The 26,752-nt window shown below is 33.2% G+C and overlaps 1 protein-coding gene across 1 annotated transcript in view; it reads left to right on the forward strand.

Annotated features, from left to right (window-relative positions):
* Nucleotides 1-293: 293 nt before the first annotated feature.
* The window catches only part of LOC127702793 (uncharacterized), a 48,792-nt gene continuing 22,333 nt past the window's right edge, over nucleotides 294-26,752 (forward strand). The window contains exons 1-4 of the mRNA XM_052207097.1: nucleotides 294-483; nucleotides 776-880; nucleotides 7,775-7,987; nucleotides 8,603-9,010. Of these exons, the coding sequence (XP_052063057.1) occupies nucleotides 294-483; nucleotides 776-880; nucleotides 7,775-7,987; nucleotides 8,603-9,010 (916 nt within the window). The remainder of the gene's footprint in view (nucleotides 484-775; nucleotides 881-7,774; nucleotides 7,988-8,602; nucleotides 9,011-26,752) is intronic.

The raw sequence follows: 26,752 nt of genomic DNA on the forward strand, positions 1-26,752 counted from the left end.
ATGTACAATTACGGGACCACTCTACCAAAAATCACAAAGGTGACTCAGCTTATGATACAGAGAGTCAGGGAGGCTGACTGTTTGTTACGCCGTCGAACCCGCTTTGTCCAGTCAAGTCACTCGAAAAATATATGTCACATTTACACATAGAATTGGACTGTTTTTGGCAGCGTCCTAGACACTCAGATAAATTGAAACCTGGAGATGACATATGGTATGAAAAGATTCCGGTTGGAAGGAACACGCTAGGTAACAAAATGAAGGATATGTGAGAACAGTTTGGACTATCTAAAATGTATACAAATCATTGTTTACGAGCAACAGCGATAACATTACTAGATCAAGATGGCTTTGAAGCTAGGGACATAATGGCAGTATCTGAACATAGATCAGAGAACAGTATAAGAAGCTATTCGAGAACAGATGAAGGAAAGAAAAGAAAAATGTCAAGTTGTATCAGTGATGCTATTTCAAAATCTGTGGGTATGTAAAATTTAAAATTTCATTTCTTTGAGTGACAATGTACAGTAATTACAATGAAACTTATTATACATGTAAATGTAGGGTAATAAATGGATATGAGAGAATGTGACAAAAATCACAGCTGACAAATAAATAAAAATCAATTAATCAAGGACGGGGGTATTTAGAATTATACATTGTATTGTCGTAAACAAGTTGTATAAGGTTGAATACTTGTATGTACTACTTTGTTATCATGTTAGAAATGCAATTTAAAAACAAATATTTCTAATAATTGATAAATCTTTTACAGGAAATGTTGAAGCACCAACAACAAAGGTTTCCAAAGATGACCATGCAGACCTCCATCTAGCAGTCCCGCGTTTGGATAACGCTGAACAGAACAATATCAATCCAGGTACTTAATAATATTACAGTAGAATCTTAGTACATGTATAGTCATAAAGTAACCCAGGAAAAAAAACAAAAAAAGAACAAAATTCACATTAACATGATAAATCACAAGAAAATTGTTGAAAAGGAACATGTAACATTATTTTGGGGTCAGTTACAACCTGCTCTGTGGTGTGGGTTAGTCTTCCCCATGGGTCGCCTTCGGCTGTTGGATTTTTCATCTCGGTTGGATGGTTGTCTCATTTGTCGCTTACAAATTTAGAATAGCGTTGTTCCTTTACATTTCATTAACCATCAAATGTATCTTACTTTCAGTTCTGCAAGACCAAAGAGGACCTGTTGACCTTGAAACAGACCTAGCTGACATGGACTTCCTAGAGTTGTCTTCTTCACAGGAACATGTATTAATGCAATCACTTTCCGAAGTTACAACAAATAACAAAACTACTTTAAGTGACAATTCAGTCAAAACGATAGCGTCAAGATGTGAAAGTACCTCAAGAGTATTAACTGAGAGGAGACTCAATGTTCCCAATAATTTGGTGTTTCATAATGTGAATGATTTCCACATTTATTACCATTAAATGTGTATAGCCGTTAAATTTTGAAGAATATTTAATATGTTGACTTTAATGATTTCTTGTTATTTAAATTACTCTGATTTCATGTTCGTTTTATTGAATTTCTAAAGAATTGGTTGTACATGTATGCTCCTTACACATTATTATTAATACGGTTGTTACTTTCATGTGTTTTATTTCTAAGAATCTAAGAATTTGTTAGAACTGACTCAGTATGTATTAGGTAATAAAACAGTTATTGAATGTGTAACAGTGCAATAGATCAAAATATATTTCCCTCGGTATGAAGATCAGCTCATTGTTCTATTGCCCCCAGCCGTTGGCTTCGGGCAATAGAACAATGAGCTGATCTTCATACCTCGGGAAATATATTTTGATCTATTGCATAGTTACATATTAAATAACTGTATAATATATATTGAATAAAAGAGAAAAACATCCAGAACCAATCTGATTTAAATTTAGATCTATATCTAACTTGCTTTGGTCGAAGTTATGAACATAGTGAAATCACAATTTATATTTCATTTAGATTGTTCTAGAACAGTTTAAGAAATTCGTCTTCACAATTGTTAGTTATAATGTATAATAATGTGAACCTGGTGAAATAGCACTGGTTCTAATAATACCTATTGTTAATTTTCCTGTCCCGACATGCATGTAATATTTACCACTGGACGTACACTAATGATCCCCAAAAAGCCTATTTGAAGAAATAAAGAAACTTCAGTTCGAATAGACTGATAGTAGGTGTATTAACGTCTGATCAGCTAGAAGTGTGACGGATGCTTTTTTTTGTTTTTGTTTTTTTATCAGTTATGGTTGCCAATTCAATTGATTAATTTATTTAGCTTGTGGGGGAATAAACCATTCCCGAAATGAGAGTAATAAGAGAAAATATACAAACGAAATGTCGCACTTCTGGCAGAGAATGGCTCACCAACTACAGAATTTCACATACAATTGTCATTCTTAATCGAAATGACGGACCAAGTTTATCATCTTATTATTTATTAACTCTTATTGACCAAGAGTCATTAAAATACGTGCATGTACGCTGTGATAGGAAGGGATTATTCAACTCCCTAGAACATGTATATGTGCCGCAGTATATATATTCCTGCCATTTTTATAAGTAACCGCAGATACATGTACACATCTCTGGTTAACAACAATCAACTATTTAAATATTTGAATCTGGTGTGACTTACCGTTCATCTCTTTTTTTCTATTTTTCTATTTATTTGGGGGGTGGGGGTTATAAATTGTTTGATTGTAGTGTCAATTTTGTATTCTAACTTTACTAATAAGGCATTGGTTCAATAGAGAATTGAAAAAAAGGTCACTTCTATCGAAAGTTACAAAATAAGGTCGTTGTATTCATGAATTTACAAAAAGAATTCTGTTCCTGGATGTAAAAAAATATTTTTTTAGTTTAGTGATTCAAATTGATAAATAAAATCTACTCGGAATTTAAATCGTTCCCTCACCCAAGACTCCTCTTAGATCATGAATGGTCATGCTTTACGATCGTCAGAATATCTTTGACATGGTACATTCTGTATAGGTAGTGATTTACCTTGACATTTCCGGGTATTACAGAGCTACATGTATATTACCTGTATGTGGTTATGTGACGTCCCATGAGGTCTTACGTATACATGTTCACATTTATAATGGCGTTCAATACATATTTCTGATATAACAAGGGTTATGACATTCACACTTCTGAATGTTCTGTATACCAAATTCATATTTTATTTTCGGACCGAACGAGGATGTGAATATTTTCCAGGAAACATATTGAGTATCATATTAATTTCAGTATTTTTTTTTCTTGGTATTAAATCACAAAAATTAAAAAAAAATACTGCTTGTCCGCTATAAAGGAGTATTCTTGTCAGTTTAGAGTGGGTTTATGAATAAATGATAAGTCACTGATAAATGATAAAGCACATTAAAAATCTGATTCCTCCGATCTGTCTCCATTCCAATAAGGCAAAGTTGACCTTAGATTGATTCTGTTAACTTTTTGAACATCTTTGGTCAAATAGCCTCTAAAGTATGTATACGTTGTGAGATATGCAATATTTTGATAAGGGCATTACCGATTAGGTAAATGAAAATCGCTTTGGACGGTCCAAATTATATTAATTCAATTGATAATTTTCTATGCACATTAAAATATTGAAAGTTACCGCTGCTAATTTTAAAATAGTACATTTTTTTTGTTTATACACTCGCTTTTTTGGGCCATTATATTTATAAAATTATTCAATTAAAATTAATTCAGTATTTCATTGTTACAAAAAAAAATCATCTGGCGAAATTTATTTTAAACTGAGCTAACGAAAAATATAAAAAAAAATATACCTCGGCAATTCAGGTATTTTGCCACCATCTTCCTCCCCATATAATTAGGTCTTTCCACTTTCCACATTAGTTTTGTTGTTTCATAAGATGTCTCTTAGATATTTGGAATATGATATCGTATAGTTTATACGCTTTTAAAACTGACAACCGCGTAACCAAATACCTTACGTTGTAAGAGTTATCTCCCCAAACACTGCTTTTCTTGTGACCACTACTCCTTCGCAACCGTAAAATATTACGACAAATTTATTTTACCAAATTGCTCGGTACATCTTCAGGATTGGGATTTTTATTTTGACCGAAGCTATCCGGAGACTCCATATGAGAGTTATTCCCCCTTATGTATTTGATATAAGTGATATGCGTTTCTAACTGGTAAACCATAAGTGATACTGGCCTTGGATCTTTGGATTTAAGGTCCTTGGTCCAAAAAAAAAAAATTAGGTCAAGGTCAAAGGTCAAGGTCATATTCTAAATTTTGATTTTGGCTTATTCTCACTTCTTTTCAAAAACCGTATAACATATCGACATCTTATTTTTACTAAATTGTTAGTTGCGACATGTCGTAACTTATAAATTTTGGTTGAAAGGGTGCGTAGACAATAAATGGGAGTTTTCGCCCATCTTATATTTAGAATTATGCGTTAAGTGGTATAACTCATTAACCAAACATATTAAAGACCTAGGGTCTTTTGATTTGAGGTCCTTGGTTTGTGACCTTGAAATTGTAGTCAAGGGGATAGGTTAATAGGACGTTTTAGATTTTGACCTTTGCTTTAAATTCATATTTATTCATCATAAAGCCATAGGAACTGATATTTTAGACTGATTTTTTATATTTTAATATCAAAATAGATCTTTACTGGTGGAAAGACCTTAAATTGTTCTGTGAACAATTGGTTTTTCATTTTAATTTATTTTCTTTATTTTTGTGTCTCAAACTCGCACTTCTCTTTTATCATCCATACGAGATGTTGTTCACACCTGGAGCGGTGAACCCTGGAGACTAAAATACACTCGAGTGAAGATCAAAAGAATAGAATTACAAAATGCTAATCTTTTAATTATCGTGAATTAAACCACGCCTTCACCAGGTAGTGTCAGAGTATAATACACACATTATATTTACACAGTCCTAGTGGGCATGTTTGCTAGACTTAATTAAACGTCAGAAAACATTCATTCATTGTCATTACATTATCAGTTATATATGTTTGTTCAACAAAGCCGTCGGAAATAATATTTTACAAAAATATATTATTGTACGAATCACTTTTATTACTTAAAGCATATCAGAATTCCATAAAATATATCTGCATGTACCTTAAGAATTTAAAAAGTTGCACGGCTGTTCGCTTTATTTTTTTAATTATTAGTTGGTTAATAGCTGTGCAAAATAGTCATCGACGCGCTTTAAATTGCGTTATTAGATGATTAACGAACAAGACTTTAAAATGAAATTAATTCCACTCCCGGCATGCAATATTTTAAAAGTACGTCCCAATAGACAGGAAATTCTCATAAATAAAATTAATAATTTCCAATTTTCTTTTTTATAAGTGTCCATATCTAGATAAAACTTGGTAAATATGTTTTTATGATATTATAAACATAATAAGATGATAAGTCAAAAACCGCGAATTTTCCCTTTAAACCATATTGGAATGATCACCATTGGGAGTTGTATGATGTCATGTTTCAAGGCTTCAATCTATGGATCTATGAACATCGACCGCGTCACAAAGAGTTCGAGTCGTATTTGACATGTAAATATTCCACGGTTTTAGGAATGCATTTTGTCGAGCATTAAGTCTTTGTATGGTCTATGATCAATAGTCAATAGTCGTCGATTAAAGAATAATTTTGATATCTATACTACTAAAGGAAGAGACCGATTTCATTGAGCCGCAACTCCTCTGAAACCATACAAAATTGGAAATATTTGTGATATGACGTATAAATGTAGTGTTTTGTACTTCCTAAATTTGTCTTTGAAACAATCTTTTTTCCACAGAAAACGACAATTTTTTGAGAAAATATCCAAATTCGGAGACCGTTATCGATCCGTCTCTTATACGCTTTCGCGCTTGCTCAGTCGACGTACTGCCCGCAGAATTTAACTTTATATATAAACAATATAGGACAATGGTGTAGATTAAAAATTACACTATTCCAGGCATTTTTGTTTTCCACATAATTAATATTGCCAATAATTAACAAATTCCGAGTTGAATCCGATACCGATTTCAATAGTATATGTTACAAAACTACCTGATCCCTGTTACCTAATCTGTAGGTTCCGCCTCTGTCAGGCTCACAACCAAACGATGTATTCAGTATTTGCTATAAACACGGGTAATAATGACACCTGAAATTCGTCATTATACAGGGAATAACTGTGCACCTTATAATCAGCGTGACTTTACCCAATGACAATACGAATTCTAAAAATCCAGGCTAAAAATAAGGCGTAGGTTCTTTACCTCAGTCACGGACCCGCGATGTCGCGGGTATGGTCTAGTACTATTAAAGTTAAATAACAAAGTTAATAGTCCTGCAAGTGTTTGTGCAGTATTTGCAATCGCTAAAATTCTCGAGCATACTGAAGATAAAGTCAGCATTAAACGTTTGAATCTTATTCGCAATGGATGTGATAATGGTCCAATTGGACCTGTGGTTTTTTTTTAAGAATGATTCAAAATTTTTGATGAACTTAGCAACGGGAAAGCGTCCTAACAGACAACTACTCTGTGGCTGTTTAAATAATAATCAATGGACCTGCATCCCTTTTATGAGTATGAGCTTAAAGATTAAATGCAAATTAATAGATTCACCTAGTGGTGCACTTAGCGTTTAACTATATATACTGGTGGTGGCAGAAAACATAGCTAAAAACAAATCTTCTGCTAAACCAACACAACATTTGTCAAATAATACGTTGCAAAATTCTCATATCAAGATCATGTTTTTTCCGCTTTTTCAGGGACCATGTTGGAACCGAGGAAGAACTTAATATATATCAAATGTGCCATCGTTCTCTTTGTGACCTTTTTTTTTTACTTCAAATAAGCCGAAAAGTAGAAATATTCCCGGGAAAACAAATTGTTTACAATAGAGATACAGAATATAAGCCTCTTTTTGTAATTGGAATTTTAACCTCGGATAACACTGCTGACAGGAGGACGGCTCAAAGGAAGACATGGATTTCGACAATGGTCCAATATGCAGACAAGCTACCTTTCCGTATTGCTTACAAATTTGTTTTTGATCGTCCGTCTAATGCCTTAATTCATTATCGCAAGAATCCGGATTTCTGTCATAGCTGGTCCGTTTCAGATGAAATCCAAACTCCGATCCGTAGTTGAACAATAATTTGCCCAAAAATTTAAATGGCGGACGAAGAAAAATTTACAAAAATAAACGATGTTTGACACGCTATTTGGAAGGGAATATGACGTTTTTAATGCAATATAAGGATAACCAATTTACTTCAGGCAAATTTCATCACGTTCTAATGAAGTAACAAGCTTTTTTTGCCGAAAGTTAGAATGATTTGATATACGCTTTCAGTAACAAGTACCGGAAGTGATAAAACAATGTCTTTATGAAATTAACATGCAACCAACTTTAAAATCAATGCTTTAACCTCTTTTCTAAAGAAAATAAATCGTTTATGACTTTGAATTTTTTTACTTTCAAATGAAAAATTGCTGGGTCATCGACTTGCTAAATGTTGAATATTGCCGATGACGAAAGCGACTGAAAGCGAGTATCGTGAACAACAGAGCGACTAGATTTCGCTTTTGACGGTCGGGCAAAGCAAAGTGACGGACGGGAAAGCGACTTTGTCGCCCCAGTCGCCTGCTAGCGTGAGCCCTGCATGTATACATATATATTTGTACAATAATGTGACAAAATAATTTGAGATTTTATTATTATTGTAGGTATGTTTGAAGAGAATTACAAAAATTATGTAGGATTATTGTTTGATGAGATCCGGATTAAAGAGGACCTTATTTATGACAAGCACACAGGAGAATTAATTGGATACTGTGATTTAGACTCGATAAGCAACCAAATCATGAACTTACAGAAAGCTGTAAATGACAGCAAACCAACACAAGTGGCAAAGTTCATGCTAGTGATAATGGTCCGAGGTATAACTACGAATCTAAAGTTTCCTTTCGCAGGCTTTGCAACAAACAGTATAACTGCAGACTTTTTATATATCAGATCTTTTGGAAAGCTGTATCAATCCTTGAATGCTAAGTTAAACTTAAAGTCCTATTTTGTACTTGTGACGGAGCCTCTGCAAACAGAAAATTTTTCCAGTTGCACAAATTAGACAACAGTCGAGAACCTGTGTATTTCACCAAGAACCCCCATGATGAGAACCGTAACTTATATTTTATTTCTGATGTGCCACATCTGTTAAAGACAGCCAGAAATTGTTTAAGCAATTCGTAATCCCACTAGAAAACTCGTCAGCTATGAAAAAGGGAAAAAGACATTTCTTGGATGCACTTGGTCCGTTTGTTTTTAGAACATTGTGAACAGGACATTCATAGTCCATGTCCAAAATCATCCAGACCGCATATTGATCTCACAGCTTTCAGTTATATGAAAGTCAATCTGGCCGCTCAGATATTAAGTGGAACTGTGGCAAATGCGTTAAAACATTTTTACGACGAAAGTGTTTCAGAAACTGTATGTTTCATTAAGACATTTTAGAAGATTTTTTTATTGTCTTAATGTGAGGAGTCTGTTTGAAGGTCGCAACAAACGAAATCCAGATTTGGACCCATATACAGTGGTGAATGACAACCGTTTGGAGTGGCTGACAACAACTTTTCTTGGATACTTTGAGGAGTGGCGACAAAATATTGAAAATAGAAACATTGCTGCAACCGCTACACAAAAGGCAGCCATGACATTGAGTAGACAAACATTAGATGGACTGAAAATCAGTGTAAAATCCATTACTGAATGTGTTAAATTTATGCTTGGGTCTGGTGCTGACTTTATACTAGCTCATCACTTTAACCAAGATCCTCTGGAACAACACTTTGGACATTATAGACACAAATCAGGAGCCAACAATAATCCGACAGTTTATGACGTAAGAAATATGATGACAACGCTCCGTGCCGTTAGTTCCCAGGCTCTCCAACCAAAGAGAGGTAATATCAGTGTAAACAAGGAAAATATACCAATAGACAATACTAAGCTACCAAGAAGAAAATAGACTGGGGAAAGTATGTTGACTGCTGAATTGTGAGGGAAATGACAAACAACTAGTATAACTTTTCTACTTTTATTATGAATTCACATGTACTTTAATATTAAATTCATACGTACATTCTATAAAAGGTATAACATACATGTATAATATATAGAAGGTATTTATATAAATCTGTCAGTTTTAACTTAAATTTAAAAAGCATCAGAGTCCATAATGTAATACATTGTAATATTTATAATGAAGTATTATTTTTTTTCATATTTGATACATGTTAGATACACAGGTAATTTCATAACAAGCTCATGTGACTAATTTAATCGGACTATGCATTTTCACTGTTGTATATATTTGCTTAAAATCAAGTAACTAAAACAAAGAACATATGTTTGACAAATTTCATTTATGAATATAATGATGTACACTGTAGTCTGTAGCTATATATATAGATAGCCATAATTCATATTTAAAACATATATATACATGCATACATAGTCATCTACATGTAAGGTAATGTACATTTTCATCTGTTCATATAAAACCTTTTAAATACTGTAATTATTAAGAAATAATATAAGTAATTTGTGTACATATATTTTGTATTTGTATTGTCATTCATACTTTAAATTAACTATTGTCTTTCATACTTATTTATTAACATGTCTTTCTTTCAATGCTTGTCTCAGACTGCTTGAGCTTTTTTTCGCAACTTTTTTGTTCTGTCTAATGTTATTTCGATTGACACGAGTGAAAGCATTTCCACGAATGGTTATAAACAGTTTGATTATATCCCCAAAAACAAGTATGTATTGAGAAAAATCGAACTCTGTAAACACCTTTTCCGAATAGTATTTAACCATATAGGATTCCATTATATTCTCCTGTATTTTTTTACACAAGAACGATGAAGCACATATGTTAGATGAAATATTTTTCTTCACAACCATCTCCAAATCACGGATTAGGAGGTAAAAGTTGTCACATGGCACAATGAGCCCTCCACGGTCATTCTTAATGGTATATTTAGTAAATCTGGTGAGGAATGAAGAGGTGCTCGATTGCGACCTCAATCTGTCTATACAAGTCATTTTTGAAACTTTTTTTCACCTGTTAATTTACCACACTTTTTTGCTGCAAGCTCTTATGATGTAGCCACTAATATAAAATAGAATGCTCTGGTCTTTGTCAGAAAGTTCAGATTGTTGAATTTCAGATTTCTGTCTTTCATGTAAACATTGTTGATTAAGAAGATGATTTATGAGCTCAAGCATGAACACTTGCGTGAAGTTTTGGATTCGGATTCAGGAAATCCGAGAGAAAATGAAAACGGGACCAAGCGGGATCCCAATGAAATCCCGGTGAAATTGGCGGGATAAGCCGGGATAAGCATCTGAAGTCGGAATCCCATTCGGGATAAATATCTGAAACTGGGATCCCATTTGGGATAACTGTCTGAAGCCGGGATCCCATTCTAGTTGAAAGGGGATAAATATCTGAAACTGAGATCCCATTCGGGATAACTGTCTGAAGCCGGGATCCCATTCTAGTTGAAACGGGAAAACATAAACCAGAATTTTGTGTGGAAAAATATGTAAGTGTTTGGTAAACAGGAAGTTGTTGAGTGAAGAATCTGAAATACATATGGATCTATTCAAATAGCATGGTTGTTTTAACAAATATGTTTTTAATCCATTTACACCATGTAAGTAGTCCAAATAATTATGACGTCTGGCAAGTCTAGTATTTTAATTTTTTTCTGGGACGCCTTCCTTTTTTGTCAAACATTTTTGAAATACACAATTATTTATGACATAAAGCAAAGGTTATTGGGGTTAATTAACAATGTGTATGACACCAAAGCTGTCAGGTGAAGCCAATCACTTAATGGGTCACTTAATTTGACAGTTTACACAGCTACATGTAGCTGAACTTCTTGTTCATGGATGAATTACGAATTTCAGTTTGAAAGTATTTCTTAGTCCAAATAATTATGACGTCTTGGAACAATGGAAGGCTATTTTAAATTTTTGCTTTGACGCCTATCTGCGACGATGTAAGGCGTCAAAGAAAAAAATATAATAGCCTTTCAAGACGTCATAATTTATTGGACTTAGTATTTCCAAGTAAGAAAAATGCCGAGATTTTCGCGATAAAAATAGCAGGGCGTCCGAGAAACGTCAACGGCTGTTTTGCCAGACACGCTGGGGCGTTTCTGATTTTCCCCAAGGTTCACATTAGTGTTCTATTAATTGTTGTCCGGCATATATCAGTGATAGGCCAATGATTGACATCGTAACACGTTGGTTTCTCAACTTATGTAAAATGTAAACAAGTCATGACCACGTGTCTTTTTTTTGTAATTGTACTGAACAGTCCGACCCTAGAAAATACCGTCCTAGATAATGCGGCCACTAGTTCATTCGCATGCAGCCTGTGCCGATTAAATTGAAGTTGTTTTTTTTCTAATATTTAAAAATGGCTAGTAATAATTTTTTTATGCGACACCCTTGATTTATTTTTATAATACCGTTACGGGGACAGATCAACTTCTGGTCGGTATAATATGGGGCGAGATTGTCACATCGACGTTAGTGTACTGGATAAATACGTCATCAAAATCTGATTACGCTGAATATGGAGGAATACGATGCAGATGTTTTCAGATAAGTGCATTAACAATTAAAGTTAACATGTGTATATGTGTATATAATGATTATAAAAAAAAATTCATTGAAGAACTATGATTTTTTTATGGTTTTTTTTTAGCAAATCAACATCAGAAAGTTTGAAAGCATGAACTGAAAATATTTATTTTTAACATAAAACAATGAATTATCTTGTTGTCACATAACAGGCATTACTGGTAGATATGTAAACATTTAATGAGTTGTGTGAATGGTTATTTGGTGAAAATGATAAGTCGCTAGTTGTTTATCTTCAGGAGATAAAAAAGGGGAGGGTAATTAATTTGATTCCAAATGGCTTCCAATCTACTGTATAAACATGCAATAATATTTCTATTGAATTTATTGCTTCAAAACGTCTTGAACAATTGATTCTTTGTGGATTTTTTTTTATACTTTTAGGGGATTTAATGATTTGATTAAATGAAGCTGCAAATTTTGATAGTAAACAGATTGCCTGAGATTCCAGTTACCTTTACTCAGCAATACTAGTTGGAAGTACAGAGACAGCAAATTTATTTACAGAAAGGAGAACTTTACATCATGTATCCTTTCGCAACTTACGCAATGATAATAAATAAATAAACCAGGAATCCCAGTAGAGTCAAGTACGTACATGGAATTCCAGTATATCCTGCTGGGATTTATTTCAGGATCCCTATTTTTTCCGGGAATCCCAGTATATTCCAATCAAAATCCCACAATATCCCAGTGAGATTCCAATCTGAATCCCATCGGAATTCCAGTGGGATCCAAGATTTATTTTCTCTTGGGACGTACTACTAAACAGGGTGCTGTATGCCTCTGTCACTGATTTACTTAATTTTTTTTTATGGAATTTGGAGAAAAACATTTCTCTGTCATGAGACAGGCATAAATTGGCATTAAATTTGAACAAGTCACTGAATAAGCTTTGGAAAAATTGTTCAACTGCATTGTTTGTCTTACATTGATTTGTAATTTCGGTTATAGCTGAATCTCCAAATAGATTTTAAATAGGATCTGATATGATGCTGTCTGCAGTATTTATGTAGGCAGTGTGAAATATTGTGTCATATGTGTTACTGAAATTGCATTTACCATCTGTAATTTTTTCTTTTTTTACTTCAATTTTGTTGGATTTCTCTTTAGACAGGTTAGATGTAGAATTTGTAACCCTATGGTCATATGCTGTAAGAAAAGAAATTATTGAATATGCATGTACATTCATGACATTATAAATAAATGTGTGATAATAAAAATATTATTTATACTTGGAATGATTTTTGTTCTCTTATAGCTTGGTTTAAAGATTGAAAAAGGATGGAATCATGTGCAGTGATAATTTAGATACATTGTATACATAAATACATGTTCTGATTCTCAGTCTGACTGGTCCTTTTCAATTCAGAATAGTCGGATGTATTCCGGTGTTTTTTTACAAATGTAATTTGGTTTTATAGATTTGCTTACTGTGGGGAAAAACATAACAAAAAACAAACAAGAACATAAAATTGTAGGGCTTGTGATAATGATGAAATCTATTATCATGCCTTTATTATGTATGTGCCTTTCCCAAGTTAGGAGCCTGTAATTCACTTGTCGTTTGTTGCTGTATATCATATTTGTTTTTTTTGTTATTATTTTGTACATCAATCAGGCCATTAGATTTCTTGTTTGAATTGTTAAACCCTTTTCATAAATGGACCTTGTATTGTTGACATTGCAGTATGGATTTTACTCACTGTTGAAAGCCTTATGGTTACCTATAGTTGTTAATTTCTGTGTCATTTGGTTTCTTGTGGAGAGTTAAATATTATATTGCATATACTGTACAGAAAAAGAAATGTCAAACACTCACACCTCAATATAAATAAAATGCTCCGCTGGGCGCAGCTTGATACGACCTTAGAGGTCGAACCCTGAACAGTTGGGGCAAGTATGGACACAACATTCAGGCTTGATACAGCTCTGAATTTGGATTGTGATTAAATATTTGACACAGCATAGGTTTCTGATACAGAATGAATGTGGTCTAAGAACTTACAAAAATTTTTAATTTACCTATTATGGTCCAAAATCCAAAATCTAAATGCATGGTTAGATTCAGCATATCAAAGAATCCAAAGAATTTAATTTTTGATGAAATCAAACAAAGTTTAATTTTGGACCCTTTTGATCTCAATGTGGACCAATTTGATAACGGGGCCCAAAAATCAAAATACATGGTTAGATTCAGCATATCAAAGAACCCCATATATTCAATTTTTGTTGAAATCAAACAAAGTTTAATTTTGGACCCCAACTTAGACCAACTTGAAAACTGAGCCCATAATCAAAAATCTAAACACATGTTTAGATTCAGCATATCAAAGAACCCCATATATTCATTTTTTGTTAAAATCAAACTAAGTTTTATTTTATACCCTTTGGACCTTAATGTAGACCAATTTAAAAAAGGGACCCAAAATTAAAAATCTAAATACACGGTTAGATTTGGCATATCAAAGAACCCCAATAATTCAATTTTTGATGAAATCAAACAAAGTTTAATTTTGGACCCTTTTGACCTCAATATGAACCAATTTGATAGCGGGGCCCACAAAAAAAAAATCTAAAAACATGGTTAGATTCAGCATATCAAAGAACCCCATATATTCTATTTTTGTTGAAATCAAACATAGTTTAATTTTGGACCCCAATTTGGACCAACTTGAAAACTAGGCCCAAAATTAAAAAATCTAAATACATGTTTAGATTCAGCATATCAAAGAACCCCATATATTCAATTTTTGTTAAAATCTGACTAAGTTTTATTTTAGACCCTTTGGACCTTAATGTAGACCAATTTGAAAACTGGACCCAAATTAAAAATCTAAATACACGGTCAGATTTGGCATAACAAATGAATAAATGTGGTCAAAGATTTTACAAATCTAGTGCGCCATACTGTGCAATCAAAGATTACTTTTTGAAATTTTTCAATATTTGAAATTTGAAAAAAAAAAAAATATTTGAAGAATAATTCTTTTTAATTTCTGAAATCTGAATAAGAAAATTGACCCCCCCCCCCCACAATTTCTTTTTACACCCCCCCCCCCCCTTTTTCCCTAAAAAAATTATTTCCCTCAAGATATGGTCATAATCTCAATTAAAATTTCCAATGGAATTTGCAACCATAATTACCCATTTAAATTTACCATAGTGCTAACTTAATCTATTTCATAATAGAATTTAGAATATGGTGTCAAATCTTTCATATGGATTTTTTTGTAAAAAAAAAAAAAGATGCAACATTTTCAGATATTTTTACTGGTCTTCCTTTATAAATATGCATTTCTTTAAACATAATTAAAAAGTAGTGTAAGGGAAGTAATCAAAACGTTGTATTTGGATTACCTCCCTTACACTGTTTTAAATTGTTTTAATTGTTCATCAACCATTACTTTATACATAATTTAAAAGCAGTGTAAGGGAGGTAATTCAAATGATGTATTTGATTTATCTCCCTTACACTGCTTTAAATTATGTTTTGTACTAAAGTATTTGTCCATTAACCAGGACAACCTTGTTTTCACCCTTTTTAGCCCCTAATTCCTAAACGGTTTGAGCCCTAACCCCTCAAAGCAAATCCTAACCATCCCTTTTTGGTATGGAAACTTGTGGTATAATTTCAGAGAGATCCATACACCGTTCCACAAGTTATTGTCTGCAAACTAGAAAATCCTTATTTTTGGCCCCTTTTTTTACACCTAATTCCTTAACTGTTGGTACCATAACCCCCAAAATCAATCCCAACCTTCCTTTTGTGGTATTTAACCTTATGGTAAAATTTCATAGAGATCCATTCACTTAAACTAAATATATAGTGCGAAAACCAATGTGTCTTCGGACGACAACGACGACGACGACGACGACGCCAACGTCATACCAATATACGACCGCAAATGTTTTTTGCGGTCGTATAAAAATTATGAAATATTTGCTACTGGACGTTATGCAACCATCAATTAAATCAGCCCGATCAACAACAAAGGTAGACACACCTTTTCGTGCAGTTTGTACAAAGTAAAAGAAAAAAGACTCACAAATCAAGTCAAATAGAAGTAAAACTATATATACATATGTATGTCTGTTTCAAAATTAAAAGGTGATTTTAACTAGTCCAAAAGGAAAAAAAAAGAAACGTGTAGGGTACATTTCGAAACATTTTAAGATCAAAATGACATTTAAATTGATGTATGCTTTGAAGTCAACTTGCCAAGTTAACAGTATTATAACATAAGTTATAGATATTTCATATCTTTTGAATAGTTTTGTGGTGTTTCATAAATTATACCATAGCTTTTGTTGAAACCCCCGGCAATAACCTCACGAGACGAAGTCGAGTGAGGTTGCCGAGGGGTTTCAACAAAAAACTATGGTATAATTTACGAAACACCACAAAACTAACCAAAATATATGAAATATCTGTTTTAACCTATTGCATATGTTGTTGTTTAAAAATGTATATTTCATATATTTTTGTTTATTAACTTCAAAAATAATTTTGATAAGAATCGGTCAAATTACCCTTTTAGGACCTTACACATTAAGCTCCGCCTACTTTATAAAATACGCACGGGCTTCTGAAACAGCGGGGAAATCAGTTGGACAAGATTTTTCGACAGCGATGGATGCACATCTACATTGGTGACGGGTAACGTTACAGACTAAAAACTGTTGAAGGAATTATATGTTCTGTATGTATATGGACGCAAGATATAGTTTGAAAGATTTCTGGAACCCAGATTTAAAGTTGAACTGCAAAGGGTTAGTTTTTTTTTTATTTTATCAAAATATTTGAAATGTTTTTAAGTTTTTGGTATTAATTTATAATTCTGTGGAAATTTAATTCACAAGAATCTTTCTGAGAGTTTGGATGAATCATTCCATGTTTTAATTTGTACCAGAAGTCCAAGTTGTACATTTAATTTAATCTAATCTAATTAAAAAGGATTTCAAAATGATCACGATTAAAGATCATTAAAAATCACATGACGACTATAGATAATTTAAACAAAAGTTCACCTTTATTTAGAGTAACCAGACGCTTTCTATTCTTAACGGCCCAACATTATAGTTATTACTTAAGCAAATCGTTAAATCAAGATGTATATAAAATCGGATACGGATCCAGGATTTTGAAAAGGAGGGGGGGGGGGGGGTCTAGCCATCCAATATTTGGAGTAATAATACGAAATATCTATGCATTTACCATATATAAAGCTTCTTGAAAGGGGCATGCCTTCCCCCTCCCTCCCCCTTAAAAAGCCGCCACGGCAAATTTCAACCTTTACATGTAGCTATACAGTTGAGCCTAAGGGCCTACAATCCAAGTATACATCTCAATAACCGAAAATCGAATTATATTTTCAAGTATAATATAATAATATATTTATATATACTTTTTTTTTTTAAACTTTGTTCTTGAATCGAATTTTCGTTCATTTAAAAATATAGGACAACGGAGTTGGTGTATGTGGGTTCGATTCCCACCCTAGGCATTCATTTATATCGGCTGGTGCAAAGCGGGCAGTTTAGCTTAGTGGCCCCACACTGACTCTGTTTTTCCTATTTAAAAAAATTCAGGCGGCCTCGGATAGGCCTTGCTGTCTTCCTTTTTTTCTTTTCGAATACCAAATTCAACAAAACCATGGTATAATTGTGAAAATTATACCATAGATAGCTATGGTATAATTTTCGGTTATTGAGATTTATACTCTTGTTGCATTCCCATAGGTTACATTGTACAGCTATAGGTTAATAAAATGTTTCTTCATACAAAAATGTTACATGAAAAGGTAGCAATACCTGCTACTGTGGGTTTTTATCGTATAATTAGCAGTTTCTTACAATTAAAATATGGTTTAATCTCTTTATCTTTGAGGTCAAAAGTCTTCAACTGTCATAATGTGTGATTGTTGGTTAATTGACGTCCAGTGGCAGATATTTCACGCATGTTCATGACAGGTTAATGGACAGAAAGTCACAGGACATAAAGTCACCAATTTGATAGGACAAAAAGTCACAAATAGTTTGTTGACAATTGTTCGAATATATAAGAGAAAGATCTTGACATATTTTCTTTTTATAACATATATTCATGTTTTAGTTTAGGAAATTGTTCATAAGCCTTCATAAATGCAAATTTATTAAATTTTAATCGTGTTATGGATATGTTTCTTGACACCATGCAGCCATTTCAGGTTTAAGCCTCTTTGGCATTTTGTTTACATAACTATTATTTGATCATTATTGATATTTATTGAATATATATTAATTACAAAATTGCTTTATAACTTAAATAAACAGTTTAAGAAAAAAAACCTAAATTTTTTTTTTTTTAATCAGTGTTTTCCTGTTCAAAGCTGAATTGTGACTTTCTGTCCTACATTCAGGACGAGGGCTATGAAATTTATATTTATGATAATGCAAAGAAAAGTAAATACACTGTACCTTTTAAGTCGTGTCTTCCGTGTTGCTTCGATGTGTGACCACGGAACCCACTTAAAGTTTGTAGATTTTTGTTGCAAAGGGGACACACATATCCATATACAGTTGCACTATTGTTCACTTTTTTTGGTTTTTGTTTTTTAGCAGGTATCTCATCTATATCTTCTTCACTATTGCTATCAACGAAAAGTTCGTTATCAGTGTATTCAACTAGGAGTATATCTAAGTCGTAATTATTGAGATCTTCATCCCACGAAATAAAGTCGGACTTCGCCATATTGCGTGCACATGAATGTAGTTTATTTCAAATGAGACATTCTAATCTAAATTTGGGTTAATGACGACTACCCTGTAGGGAACTGCGCCAGATTATCTTATAATATAAAAATTATTAAATTTAATTTTCATGTTTACAAATACTTAGTGTAAAAAAAGAAATTTCTTGTAGTTGTTTGTGAGTTTTTTTTTCTTTTTTTTCCCTTAATCCATTGAGTCGTACCGATTAATTGGTTAATAAAAGTATCAGAGTATTACTTTAAGTATATTTAATGATTTATGAAGAGTTAATTATCTGAGATAAAAATAGTGGAAAATAGTAAATATGTTAAAAGCTTCAAATTGATCAATTATTGATATGATTGAATTAGTAGTCTAGGAAATATCAGAAAAACCCTGCACAATATGGTAAAAGCATGAAACTTGGTATATAAGCTCCTAATACCATTCTAAGCAAAATAAGATATGGAGCCAACCTGAAAAAATCAACTTCCGGTTTTTTCCTAGATGGTGGACAAAATTGCAAAAATTCTAAGCTAAATATCAAAGAAATCATACACAAGGTGGTAAAACAAATAAACTTTATATATTATCTCTTTAGACCCTTCTTAACAAATAAAATTATGAAACCAATATGAAAAACTATCAACTTCCGGTTTTTTCCAAGATGGCGGCTGAAATAACAAAAAAAATAAAACAGGTCAATATGACGTTGCAATATTTACAATAAAAATATATCAGATGAGTACAATTGAAAGTAATATATATACAGTAGCTGTTATATGCAATAACACGTTCATTCATCTTGTTTGTGTCGGTAAACCCTATACTCTGCAGTCCATCAGGCACAATCCCCACCACACTTGCCTAAAGCTGTATTCGGAAGGGCGGATTTGAAACCCTTGCATTGTCCTCGACAACCTTTCTTGCATCCACAGTGAACATGTACCTGTAGTGAAGAGGTTGCCTCTGTCAATATTGTCCAGAACGGGTTCTTACATGCCGTTGTTTTGCTTCTTCCAACCATACAAGTCTGGGGATGGAAGAACAGGCTGTAAAAGCAAACACTGTATCCATATCAATCCAGAACGTTTGGCATGTTGGTAAAGCGCCTCTCTTGTTGGTGGTACAGACTCGATTGATCTACCTTTATGTGCAAAGAGTACTTTTCTAGCTTCATTTACACGGTTGGATTCACTTGTCCGATGGTACAAAAAAACAACATATCGCTCCAGCAATGGTAGAATTAAATCACGGTATATTGAACTTGGTTGGTCTGTCATCTGTCTAAAAGCAGCTGATACCTCGGGGAAAGTATTCCATGTATCCCATGCTGTTTTCTTTCCTCGTCCTGCAAATGAAGATACAGTGTCACAACCTGTAAAGGCGTGGAATATTGGTAAAAGCATGGATTCAAGAGGACCCAAAGATTGTGCAATATCATGAATAGGAATGTAACGGAAATGTTTCCCAGTTGCAAATGCTATCCATATCTCATCAGCTTCTGTGTCCTTAAATACAGATATAGCGATCACAATTACGTCTGTATCCACAGTTTTAATGCTGATCTTTTTAAAAACCATCCCTGACTGCATCTGCAACGTGAATCATGACTATCGTATCTGCTTCTTCGTGTTTGTACGGTTGCAGTTTTGACTTGTCTATGTGTGCCTGGTTTGAAATCCTATTCTCTCCAACTGTACAGATAACATTCTTTTCAGTATTTGCTACTTCTACCAACTTTTCCGATAGAAACTGAAACTTTTGATCTCAATGTGGACCAATTTGATAACGGGGCCCAAAATCAAAATACATGGTTAGATTCAGCATATCAAAGAACCCCATATATTCAATTTTTGTTGAAATCAAACAAAGTTTAATTTTGGACCCCAACTTAGACCAACTTGAAAACTGAGCCCATAATCAAAAATCTAAACACATGTTTAGATTCAGCATATCAAAGAACCCCATATATTCATTTTTTGTTAAAATCAAACTAAGTTTTATTTTATACCCTTTGGACCTTAATGTAGACCAATTTAAAAAAGGGACCCAAAATTAAAAATCTAAATACACGGTTAGATTTGGCATATCAAAGAACCCCAATAATTCAATTTTTGATGAAATCAAACAAAGTTTAATTTTGGACCCTTTTGACCTCAATATGAACCAATTTGATAGCGGGGCCCACAAATAAAAAATCTAAAAACATGGTTAGATTCAGCATATCAAAGAACCCCATATATTCTATTTTTGTTGAAATCAAACATAGTTTAATTTTGGACCCCAATTTGGACCAACTTGAAAACTAGGCCCAAAATTAAAAAAATCTAAATACATGTTTAGATTCAGCATATCAAAGAACCCCATATATTCAATTTTTGTTAAAATCTAACTAAGTTTTATTTTAGACCCTTTGGACCTTAATGTAGACCAATTTGAAAACTGGACCCAAATTAAAAATCTAAATACACGGTCAGATTTGGCATAACAAATGAATAAATGTGGTCAAAGATTTTACAAATCTAGTGCGCCATACTGTGCAATCAAAGATTACTTTTTGAAATTTTTCAATATTTGAAATTTGAAAAAAAAAAAAAAAAAAAGAAGAATAATTCTTTTTAATTTCTGAAATCTGAATAAGAAAATTGACCCCCCCCCCCACAATTTCTTTTTACACCCCCCACCCCCCCCCCCCCCCCCCCCTTTTTCCCTACAAAAAATTATTTCCCTCAAGATATGGTCATAATCTCAATTAAAATTTCCAATGGAATTTGCAACCATAATTACCCATTTAAATTTACCATAGTGCTAACTTAATCTATTTCATAATAGAATTTAGAATATGGTGTCAAATCTTTCATATGGATTTTTTTGTAAAAAAAAAAAAGATGCAACATTTTCAGATATTTTTACTGGTCTTCCTTTATACATATGCATTTCTTTAAACATAATTTAAAAGTAGTGTAAGGGAAGTAATCAAAACGTTGTATTTGGATTACCTCCCTTACACTGTTTTAAATTGTTTTAATTGTTCATTAACCATTACTTTATACATAATTTAAAAGCAGTGTAAGGGAGGTAATTCAAATGATGTATTTGATTTATCTCCCTTACACTGCTTTAAATTATGTTTTGTACTAAAGTATTTGTCCATTAACCAGGACAACCTTGTTTTCACCCTTTTTAGCCCCTAATTCCTAAACGGTTTGAGCCCTAACCCCTCAAAGCAAATCCTAACCATCCCTTTTTGGTATGGAAACTTGTGGTATAATTTCAGAGAGATCCATACACCGTTCCACAAGTTATTGTCTGCAAACTAGAAAATCCTTATTTTTGGCCCCTTTTTTTACACCTAATTCCTTAACTGTTGGTACCATAACCCCCAAAATCAATCCCAACCTTCCTTTTGTGGTATTTAACCTTATGGTAAAATTTCATAGAGATCCATTCACTTAAACTAAAGATATAATGCGAAAACCAATGTGTCTTCGGACGACAACGACGACGACGACGACGACGCCAACGTCATACCAATATACGACCGCAAATGTTTTTTGCGGTCGTATAAAAATTATGAAATATTTGCTACTGGACGTTATGCAACCATCAATTAAATCAGCCCGATCAACAACAAAGGTAGACACACCTTTTCGTGCAGTTTGTACAAAGTAAAAGAAAAAAGACTCAAAAGTCAAATAGAAGTAAAACTATATATACATATGTATGTCTGTTTCAAAATTAAAAGGTGATTTTAACTAGTCCAAAAGGAAAAAAAAGAAACGTGTAGGGTACATTTCGAAACATTTTAAGATCAAAATGACATTTAAATTGATGTATGCTTTGAAGTCAACTTGCCAAGTTAACAGTATTATAACATAATAAAATGTTTCTTCATACAAAAATGTTACATGAAAAGGTAGCAATACCTGCTACTGTGGGTTTTTATCGTATAATTAGCAGTTTCTTACAATTAAAATATGGTTTAATCTCTTTATCTTTGAGGTCAAAAGTCTTCAACTGTCATAATGTGTGATTGTTGGTTAATTGACGTCCAGTGGCAGATATTTCACGCATGTTCATGACAGGTTAATGGACAGAAAGTCACAGGACATAAAGTCACCAATTTGATAGGACAAAAAGTCACAAATAGTTTGTTGACAATTGTTCGAATATATAAGAGAAAGATCTTGACATATTTTCTTTTTATAACATATATTCATGTTTTAGTTTAGGAAATTGTTCATAAGCCTTCATAAATGCAAATTTATTAAATTTTAATCGTGTAATGGATATGTTTCTTGACACCATGCAGCCATTTCAGGTTTAAGCCTCTTTGGCATTTTGTTTACACAACTATTATTTGATCATTATTGATCATTATTGAATATATATTAATTACAAAATTGCTTTATAACTTAAATAAACAGTTTAAGAAAAAAAACCTAAAATTTTTTTTTTTAATCAGTGTTTTCCTGTTCAAAGCTGAATTGTGACTTTCTGTCCTACATTCAGGACGAGGGCTATGAAATTTATATTTATGATAATGCAAAGAAAAGTAAATACACTGTACCTTTTAAGTCGTGTCTTCCGTGTTGCTTCGATGTGTGACCACGGAACCCACTTAAAGTTTGTAGATTTTTGTTGCAAAGGGGACACACATATCCATTTACAGTTGCACTATTGTTCACTTTTTTTGGTTTTTGTTTTTTAGCAGGTATCTCATCTATATCTTCTTCACTATTGCTATCAACGATAAGTTCGTTATCAGTGTATTCAACTAGGAGTATATCTAAGTCGTAATTATTGAGATCTTCATCCCACGAAATAAAGTCGGACTTCGCCATATTGCGTGCACATGAATGTAGTTTATTTCAAATGAGACATTCTAATCTAAATTTGGGTTAATGACGACTACCCTGTAGGGAACTGCGCCAGATTATCTTATAATATAAAAATTATTAAATTTAATTTTCATGTTTACAAATACTTAGTGTAAAAAAAGAAATTTCTTGTAGTTGTTTGTGAGTTTTTTTTTCTTTTTTTTCCCTTAATCCATTGAGTCGTACCGATTAATTGGTTAATAAAAGTATCAGAGTATTACTTTAAGTATATTTAATGATTTATGAAGAGTTAATTATCTGAGATAAAAATAGTGGAAAATAGTAAATATGTTAAAAGCTTCAAATTGATCAATTATTGATATGATTGAATTAGTAGTCTAGGAAATATCAGAAAAACCCTGCACAATATGGTAAAAGCATGAAACTTGGTATATAAGCTCCTAATACCATTCTAAGCAAAATAAGATATGGAGCCAACCTGAAAAAATCAACTTCCGGTTTTTTCCTAGATGGCGGACAAAATTGCAAAAATTCTAAGCTAAATATCAAAGAAATCATACACAAGGTGGTATAGTCAAGCAGCTAAGTCCAATTTTTCATCAGAATTCTGCAAAATGTGGTAAAAGCATCAAACTTGGTATATAAGCTCCTAGCACCATTCTAGGCAAAAGAAGATATGGAGCCAACCTGAAAAAAATATACTTCCGGTTTTTTTCCAAGATGGCGGACAAAATTGCAAAAATTCTCAACTAAATATCAAAGAAACCGTACACAAGGTGGTAAAACAATGAAACTTTATATATTATCTCTTTAGACCCTTCTTAACAAATAAAGATATGAAACCAATATAAAAAACTATCAACTTCCGTTTTTTCCAAGATGGCGGCCGAAATAACAAAAATGTTAAAACAAGTCAAAAGGAAGTTGCAAATAAAGGCAACAGTAGTATACCGCTGTTCGAAACTCTTAAATCGATAGAGATAAAAACAAATCCGGGTTACAGACTAAAACTGAGGGAAACGCATCAAATATAAGAGGAGAACAACGACACAACAAAAACACAACATTAAAATGTAACACACACAGAAACGAACTATGATGTAACAATGGCCATTTTCCTGACTTGGTACAGGACATTTTAAGAAAAATGGTGGGTTGAACCTGGTTTTGTGGCATGCCAAACCTCCCGCTTTTATGGCAATGTTAAATATAACATTAACATGACAACATTACATGACATGACTACAATACATATAAATGGGAGAACATATAGGACAAAGAAACACATGAATAATAGCTAACAAAAGGTACTAGGTTTAAAATTTAATACGCCAGACGTGCGTCTCGTCCACACAAGACTAACTAGTGACGCTCAGATGAAAAAAGTTTGAAAGCCAAAACAAGTACAAAGCTGAAGAGCACCGAGGACCAAAACTTCCAAAAAGTTGCGCCTAACACGGCTAGAGTTTTCTGCCTGGGACAAGAACATCTTTATAATTTAGAATAATTTATACTTTTGCAAACAGTAAATTTTATAAAATGACTATATAATAGATATACATGATAAAACCGAAGTGGGGACTAACTACAGAATAAAAACGGATACATTACATAAAACAACTTAATCCAACACATAAAAATACACAGCCGAGTTAGCCAAAGCCTCAACGCACAAAGTGACGTCACATTTGAAATTCTAAAAAAAAACACATAAAGTGACGTCACATTTGAATTTGTAAAAATATTTCCCAAAAATAAGATAGAATTAGGATTGATTCAAGATTAGATTTGTAATACTGACATTACATTCATTAATAACAATGAAAATTACAATACTATTAATATCAAATTGTGGTAGTAATTAGATAATTAATCATATATATATACCAAAAAATTATATCAGATGAGTACAATTGAAAGTAATATATATACAGTAGCTGTTATATGCAATAATACGTTCATTCATCTTGTTTGTGTCGGTAAACCCTATACTCGCTGCAGTCCATCAGGCACAATCTCCACCACACTTGCCTAAAGCTGTATTCGGAAGGGCGGATTTGAAACCCTTGCATTGTCCTCGACAACCTTTCTTGCATCAACAGTGAACAAGCTCCTGTAGTGAAGAGGTTGCCTCTGCCAATATTGTCCAGAACGGGTTCTTACATGCCGTTGTCTTGCTTTTTCCAACCATACAAGTCTGGGGATGGAAGAACAGGCTGTAAAAGATAACACTGTATCCAAATCAATCCAGCTTGGTACACAGAACGTTTGGCATGTTGGAAAAGTGCCCCTTTTTTGGTGGTACAGACTCGATTGATCTACCTTTATGTACAAAGAGCACTTTTCTAGCTTCATTTACACTGTTTGATTCACTTATCCGATGGTACAAAAGAACAACATATCGCTCCAGCAATGGTAGAATTGAATCACGGCATATTGTCCTTGGTTGGTCTGCCATCTGTCTAAAAGCAGCTGATATCTCGAGGAAAGTATTCCATGTATCCCATGCTGTTTCTTTCTTCGTCCTGCAAATGAAGATACAATGTCGCAACCTGTAAAGGCATGGAATATTGGTAAAAGCCTATATTTAAGAGAACCCAAAGATTGTGCAATATCATGAATAGGAATGTAACGGAAATGTTTCCCGATTGCAAATGTTATCCATATCACATCAGCTTCTATGTCCTTAAATACAGATATAGCGATCACAATTACGTCTGTATCCACAGTTTTAATGCTGATCTTTTTAAAACCTTCCCTAAATGCATCTGCAACGTGAAGCATAACTCTCGTAACAGTTTCTTCGTGTTTGCACGGTTTTAGTTTTGACATATCTATGTGTGCCTGGTTTGAAATCATATTCTCTCTTACTGTACAGATAACATTCTTTTCAGTATTTGCTGCTTCTGCCAACCTTTTTTGATAGAAACTGAAACAACTCCCTTTTATTCTCATCAACCCGTAGAAAGCCATGCCAGTTCTTAGGGATATTTGTTTGAGCTTAAACTCGCCTTCGAATTCCCTTCCCTCTTTTTTCTCTGATTGCACTTTTGAGGCTGTTTTCTACATATGTGTCCCATACTACATCAACGCGTCCAACATCGCTATTTCGGTTTACTAAGTAGTGAAGAACATTTTTACCGCATAATCATGAAATGATATGCTGCACCAGACTTGAGCATATTGACTACTGCTGCACATTCAATTATTGTTGCATTCACTTGAGGGTTAACTATTGTTTTAGATATTAACGGCTCAAGACATTTTCTTGATAGATCTGACTTATCACACTGACGTATGGTCCCATTTTGACTCATGATGGCGGATTCTTCTGGTTACGGCGAAGATAAACTATTCATTTTGTTTGGAGGTCCCCATATCGCGATGGACATTTAAAAAAACTAT

Source organism: Mytilus californianus, unplaced genomic scaffold (assembly GCF_021869535.1).
Source record: "Mytilus californianus isolate M0D057914Y unplaced genomic scaffold, xbMytCali1.0.p SCAF_5, whole genome shotgun sequence".
NCBI lineage: Eukaryota > Metazoa > Mollusca > Bivalvia > Mytilida > Mytilidae > Mytilus > Mytilus californianus.